The 6,897-nt window shown below is 54.4% G+C and overlaps 1 protein-coding gene across 1 annotated transcript in view; it reads right to left on the bottom strand.

The window, feature by feature from the left end:
* Nucleotides 1-6,897, bottom strand: part of usp34 (ubiquitin specific peptidase 34) — a 47,800-nt gene that overhangs the window by 28,233 nt on the left and 12,670 nt on the right. Inside the window, 19 exon segments of the mRNA XM_019889635.1 lie at nt 860-1,032; nt 1,278-1,372; nt 1,462-1,539; nt 1,653-1,709; nt 1,791-1,937; nt 2,055-2,120; nt 2,207-2,370; nt 2,587-2,891; nt 3,078-3,133; nt 3,841-3,957; nt 4,246-4,398; nt 4,480-4,604; nt 5,025-5,065; nt 5,351-5,433; nt 5,515-5,715; nt 5,813-5,899; nt 5,998-6,081; nt 6,517-6,636; nt 6,730-6,858. Coding sequence (XP_019745194.1) covers nt 860-1,032; nt 1,278-1,372; nt 1,462-1,539; nt 1,653-1,709; nt 1,791-1,937; nt 2,055-2,120; nt 2,207-2,370; nt 2,587-2,891; nt 3,078-3,133; nt 3,841-3,957; nt 4,246-4,398; nt 4,480-4,604; nt 5,025-5,065; nt 5,351-5,433; nt 5,515-5,715; nt 5,813-5,899; nt 5,998-6,081; nt 6,517-6,636; nt 6,730-6,858 — 2,281 coding nt within the window.

Raw genomic sequence — 6,897 nt, 5'->3', positions numbered from 1 at the left:
CATCATCATCATCATCATCATCATCAGTACCGCTACGCTGCTGTCAAACACTGACCCAAAGTAGGTGTGCTCAAATATGTTCTTGTCCTGGAGGAACTGCATGTTGTCGTGCCAGATCCACTGAGAGAGAGAGAGAAACAAGATCCGCAAAGGAGGCGGGGCCCAGCCGGAGAGACGCGCGCAAAGGAGGCGGTACCTCCAGCAGGTCCGGAGAAACGTCAAAGGTAAACTCCTTGGCGTTGTCCTCCGGAAGCTATCCGCCTCCTAACATGCTTGAGCTGGTATCAGTAATGCAAACACCCCCAACCCCATCTAACCAGCCAACTACTCACAGACACATGCTGCATACACACGCATATAAATGCAGGCAGGCTATAAATATAGCTCTTGTTATTCCCGGTGCTTTGTGAATCAATGAACACCACTACTGAGTTCTGAGAATTACGAGTAATAACAATTACAACTAAAAAAAAAAAAAAAAAAAAAAAGAAAAGAAAAAACTTTGGAAAAGTCGACAAAACGGGGTGAGAAAGTCAAACGTTTTCAAGCAACGGCGTTAATGGCTCTCGTTCATTCTGATGATTCGAGAAAAAAAAACAAAAACAAAAACAAACAAATAGCGACGGGCAAGCAATAAACCGTACGACAAGCCCATTAGCGTGACGCTAACGGGCTGCCACATCGCCACATCCAAAATGGCGCCCTTACCGTCATCTCTCCGCCGAAGCACTCGGACGCCAGCTCACGGTGGAGTGCGGTGGGGATAAAGGTCGGCATCTCGATTCGACGTGGAATGTTTGCGTCCAGTGTTTACGCTGGCCTTTACAAAAAAAAAAAAAAAAAAAAAAAAAAATCGCACCTTCTTTGCGCTCCCCCTTGGCCATGAGGAAGCGTTCCGTGTAGGGCGTCATGTCGAGGCGGAGCGGGAAAGAGAAGTGCGTGTTGACTTTCTCTTTCATCATGGTGACCATGTTGAAGGTGTAGCGCATGGTGTTGAAGCTCAGGATGCCTGGGAGCTTCTTGAAACACGCCCTGAGCGCACGCACAAGTCCTAAACGTCACCATTGATGTCACGAGGTGGTTCACTTACATTACCCCCGCACGCACAGACTGACGCGTTTGACACATGGGCTCACGGGCTGCCGATTGCAAACCGAGTACGAAATGGGTGATGGGATTGAGCCCTGCGGCACTCCTTTGGTAACATCTGGGGACATTAGATCCAGCCACGTGCTGGCAAGTGAATGCCGTGTCCCGTTGAAGACGAGCGCGCTGACCTTTTCTCCGCACGGACCTTCTTCCCGCAGTGCGAGCACGTGTACATGTTGTCGCCCTCCAGCGTGTCCTTGATGGTCACCTCGTCCAGAGACTCCTGAGCGCGTACGGCAAAATGGGCAACGTGAGTGAGCAAGAAGGCGCGGGGCGTCGCGCGCGCGAACGGCGGCGGGCGGGCGCGCTCACGTAGATGTTCTTCATGTCGGCCACCTGACACCTAACCGTGTAGAACTCCTCGGCCGTCTGGCTCACGTGGTCGCAGTCCTGCGGGCAAGCGCGAAACGGCGACGCAATGACGCTCGGGAAGGAACGCGGACCAAGACGTTTTGAGGGTCGGCCGGGAAATATTCGGGCGTCGACGGTGCCGTCTGACTCACCAGAGAAACGACGTTGTTGGTGATGACGCCTCCAAACAGAGTCTTCACCGTGTTCTTCTGTGAAAACATCCGCGGGGGGGCAAAAGGTCAACCGTCGAGCCGCGCGCGTGTGCGGGAGGACGGCGGCGGCGGCGTTACCAGCTCGTGCGACATCTCCTCGATCTTGGTGATCAGGTCGGTGAAGAACTCGGTCATGTCCTTCTGCTCTCCCGTGTTGAGCGGCTGCTTGTCCATGGTGTACGTCTTGCAGAAGGGCCGCGGGTTGTACGCTTTCCTCTCGCTCTCCTGCACGCGATAAGCCAAACGGGAGCAGGTCACCAAAAACGGCACCGGAGCAGGTGATGGCGGCGGCGCGAGAAAAATCATTCGGGGGGGCCCCCTTTGCCACCTTCACACCCTCACCATCAGGTAGGTGAACATCTTCTGCAGCTCCAGCAGCGTCGTCTTGTGTTTGATATCCTCGGCGTACTGCGCGCACACAAACAAAAGAGCGAGAGGCCGCGATCGAGACCCGGGCCGCTTTCGACTCCTCGCGCCGATGAGGGGGGGCCCACCTTGGCGGTGAAGATGGCCTGGCGGGCTTCGGGGATCATGTAGAGCTGCTGGATGGTGGAGGCCAGGTAGCAGGTGGCGCCCAGGTTGGTGAGGCCCACGAAGCGACACTCGGCGCGCACGTCGTCGTGAGGCCAGTAGTCCCACTTGTACGGCGCGTGCGAGGCTGAGAGCCGACGCGCCGGTGGGCCGGGGGTGTGATTTAGAGGGAACAAAATCGAATCGCCAATTACAACGGGATATTTGCGGCAAAATCCGTGAAAACCAGATTGTGTTGAACCAAATCCATTCGCTCATTCAAGTCCCAGCCAGTTCTGGGCCAAGTCTGCCCCCCCAAAAAAAATGGTCAGATGTATTTAAGATGCCCCCCCCCCGCACTCACCCTGCATGTGCTGCGACATGACCCAGTTGTGCAGCAGGCGGTAGTTGTCGGCCGAGCCCTTGACCGTCTCCACCAGCAGGTCGTAGGCGGCGGCGCGGGCGGCGTGCGACTTGCACTTGGGCTGCGCGCGGTCGGCCAGGCTGGGCAGCAGGAAGAGGAGGTTGTGCACGTCCCGCAGGAAGTCCTGGCCCTCGCGCGAGAACTTGAACGGCGGCTTGTGCTTGAGGACGCTGGTCGCCAGCCGCAGCAGACCCGTCAGCCCGTCGTCCTCGATGCTGCCGTCCTGCTGGTCCAGCATCTCGCGGCTGCGCCACAAGCAAAGCCTTGACGTTCGGGGGGGTGCTACTAACCATGATTTTAATCATAGTCTAATCCGGCAGTATTTGAATGAGTCAAGCAATCAATTGTATTACAAAAAAAAAAAAATACAACAATTCTACGGCCACTCCATTCGAGAGTAAAAGGCAATTTAAGACGCGTGGGGGGCCCACCTTCGTATGCAGTCTGCCAGATGTCGCGCCAGGGCGTCCAGGTCCAGCAGGGTGGTCTGCACCGAGCCCGCCAGCGACAGAGGGGAAGAGACCTGACGTGAGTTCAAACACACCAAACAACGCTAGCCAGCGGGCAACAAAACGGCCATCGTGCGGGTGTGCGGGTGCATGGCTGTGAACGGGAAAAACATTCGGCCCGAGGTAATTTTGCAAAATTTAGCTTCACCCGTGCAACTCAAGAAAAGGTTTACTGAACACGTCTGCCCACAATGGAAAGCGGCGCGAGGAAACGCCACTTCCTCGTGTGAAGTGGTGCGTTCAAGTGCGCTCCATTTGTTCGAGAACCGAAATTTGTTCGTCATCCGAGGCGTAAAAAAAAAAAAAAAAAACAAAACTCCCAATTTTTGGTTGAAAACCGAATTGGTCGAGAATCGAGACGTTGGAAAACCGAGGTTTGACTGTACTAAAAAAATAAAATAACCTGCCATCAAAAGAACACCTTACATATGGCAAAAAAAAAAAAAAAAATAAGAATAATAAAACAACAACCGACAGTCGCCACGCCAGCTGCTGACGACAACTTCAAAATAAAAGCGCGGCAAGGCATGAATTTTCCCCATCTAGTCTTCTGTGAGCTGCGGTTTATTTTGAAATAGGCCTTCACGCCGTGCCGCGTCGTTGCGGGCTAGCTCGACGGCCTCGCGTTGCAAGAAAAGGAGGAGTTGTTCATTTTGGGCCAGGCCAGGCCGGGGGCGTGTCCCACCTGGGTGGCGTCTTTGACGTGGATGTTGTCGATGAGCTTGCAAAGCAGCCAAAAGTATTCCTTGCAACCGCTTCTGAGGGGCGGCGGCTCCTCCTCCTCGTCGTCGTCGTCCTCCACCTGGACACCGGCCGCTTGCTCGCTATTTGACTTTTTGCACAGGCACGGTCAAAAAAAAAACATTTCTACATCTCCTCGAGCCCGGCGGACGATGGCCATGCACGATATTGCGTCAAAAATGACGCATAACAATGTCATAAATTGTGTCTTTTTTTTTTTCCAAAAATATGGAATCTCAAAAACTACCGAACCAATTGTGGAAAATAAAAATACCTCAAATAGATTTTTTTTTTTTTTTTTTGAAAGGGGGGCAGGGGGGGTGTTGATTTGATTTTGGCGGGGTTTTACCCTGAGAGGTTTGACGGCTTGCGCGTCGGGCAGAAACTTGAGCAGCGTGGAGGCGGCGAGCAGCAAGAACGACCGGTTGATGGACTCGCCACCTTCCAGGCCCGACAGGGAGAGCTTGTAGAGGCCGTTACACGCCTCGTGGCGCACAGCCGCCTGAAAGAAAAAAAAGACCACGTTGCCGTAGAAACCACGGCCGAACGCCGACGAGCTGGCGACGGGGGGGTGCGCTCTCACCTCGGGCACCAGCAGGGTGAGCTTCCTGAGCCAGTCGTGGAGACGCTCGCTGTCGGCCAGGCTGGACTTGACGGACGACGAGCAGTGGGCCCAGCTCACCAGCAGCCACATGGAGTAGTGGGTCACTGGGCGCACGCACACGCCACGTCGGACAACACTTAGCGCTACGGCGACAAACGGCGGCTACCGCCGACGTCTGCAAAGCACAACTTCCCGGCATCCACAGTCATCGGAGAGAGATCCAGACCCGGTCTCGCAAAAAAACGGACAAATGCTGAACAGTGGCCCATTCTCCGAGTTCCTGGCGGGCGTTAACGAGCGTCCGCTCAACCGGCGTGGCGGAAACGAGCGACGACACATTCGCGAACGAATGAGGGGGGAAAAAGCCTCACGTGAACGGACCGCTGCCAACCTAAACCGTTTCAAAAGCCGTTCGGTTGGCAGTCCGTGCGGATGACGGATGTAAACAAACAAACGCGCGTGTTGATGAGCGTTCATCCAAAACGTCTCCGACCTCATCTGCTAATATTCAAGCGGGCGCTCACCTTCGTGCCGAGACCGATGATCCGACTGGGCCTTCAGAACTCTGCGGAACAACAAAAAAGATCCGTGTCGTCAGGAGATGCATTTTTTTTTTCATTTCCATCGAGAACTGGAACACTGGATCTCATATCTTGTGTGCTTTTTCTTTTTTTTTTTTTGTGAGCCGTTTGAATACCTCCTCAAAAAAGGGACAAAGTATACCAACATTTCACGCGCATGTAAAATCCACGCCAGTTAGCCAAAGGGGGGGGGGGAAGTTTTCAGTGGTGCGTCCACGCACCGCTGCCCCCCGCAGGAGCGGAGTGGAACACGCAAGCGCGGGGCTCACCTGTGCGCCAGGTTGTCGTAGGTGTAGGCCACCGTGATGAGCCGCTCGATCAGGTTGGTTCCTTGGACCAGGCTGAGGAACACCTAAAAGCGCAACGAGAGCCGGGATAAGCGGTTCGCAGAACGCGCGTGTGTTGCGTGCGCACGGACGGACGGGCGGGCCACCTCCGTGAGCCTGGGGATGTGGAGACTTTTGCCGTGCTCCACGGCCGACTTGCGCGACTTCCCGGGCCAGGCCCGCTTGCGTTGGCCGTCGGCGAGGCCGGACCAGGAGAAGACGTCGTGGTAGGCCAGGTCCAGGTCGGCCGGGTCCACGGCAAACTGGCAAATGAGCTTCAGCAGGCAAGCCAGGCAGTCCAGCAACCACTGGACACGGCGGGCGGAAAGTTCAATTGTATGGAAGTGCGTGTGTGTGTGTGCCGCGAGACAGGAGAGAAAAGACTTCCTTTGGGTCATGGCTCACCACAGTCCAGGACTCCTGGTCTTTGGGCTCCAGGATGGCAGAATTGAAGATCTCCAGTAGCAGCTGCAGCCCGCCGGATGAAACGAACTGGAAGGACGGCGGGTAGAAGGAAACGGGCGGACAAAAAAGAAAGATGAGGAGTCATCGCCGCAAGTGGGATTAGGTTTTTTTTTTTTTTTAATTACCTTGCAGCTCCACGAGTTTTTGCTGTTCTCAATCTGGTCCTCGCTAGAATCGTCAGAGTCGGGGTACAAGTCGCTGTAGCTGCCCTAAAACCCACACAGACGCACACAACCGTCAAGTGTGTGTGTGTGTGTGTGTGTGTGGGGGGGGGAAATCAATCTGAGCATAGTAACCCAATCACAGTATTCCTAAAAGTGTGTCTGTGAGAGGAAGAGAAAAGAAACCAAGACAAAAGTGGCAGAAAGGGCAAAAAGGAGGCAAGGAAAAAAAAAAAAAAAAAAAAAAAGTCAGGAAATAAAGAGGAAAAAAAGCGAGAAAAATGAGAAAAGAAGGAGAGAAAAGAACAGAAGGGACAAGTGACCCAGAAAGAAAGAAAAAAAAAAAAAACGAGCGAGAAAAAGTATTGGGGGACGGCAGGGGAGAGCCAGAGCCAAACTTTGACTGGACGTGAACAAAAAAATGGCGCTCGCTGTCCAAATTTCAATTTCAGCCCGCAGAGTCGGCCCCGCTTGCGCTCTGACCGTGGAGTCCCTGTGGATGCGCCTGTTGGGCTTCCCCAGCGCTTCGATGATCTCCAGCGCGTAGAGCAGCTTGTGGGCGCTTTTCATCCTCAGCAGCTCCTTCCAGCAGGGCCCTTCGTCCTGCAAAAGGCCAAAAAAAATAAAAATAAAAAGCGACATCTACAACGCGCACTGCCGGCGATGGGAGTGTTCGCGCGCGAGCGGCCGCCCCACCGTGTTGTCGTCCGAGATGTTCTGGAAGGCCCGCAGCATCTTGGGACACGTGGGCAGCAGCATGAGCAGTTCCCAAACCCGGCGAGAAAGGTTCTCGGCGTGCAGGTGCAGTTCCTCGCAGCGAGCCGTCTGCGAGGAGAGAATAAAACATTTGAAATGGCGTCTTGC

Source organism: Hippocampus comes, unplaced genomic scaffold (assembly GCF_001891065.2).
Source record: "Hippocampus comes isolate QL1 unplaced genomic scaffold, H_comes_QL1_v1.1 scaffold301, whole genome shotgun sequence".
Classification (NCBI taxonomy): domain Eukaryota; kingdom Metazoa; phylum Chordata; class Actinopteri; order Syngnathiformes; family Syngnathidae; genus Hippocampus; species Hippocampus comes.
This window is presented reverse-complemented; position numbering and strand designations above follow the sequence as displayed.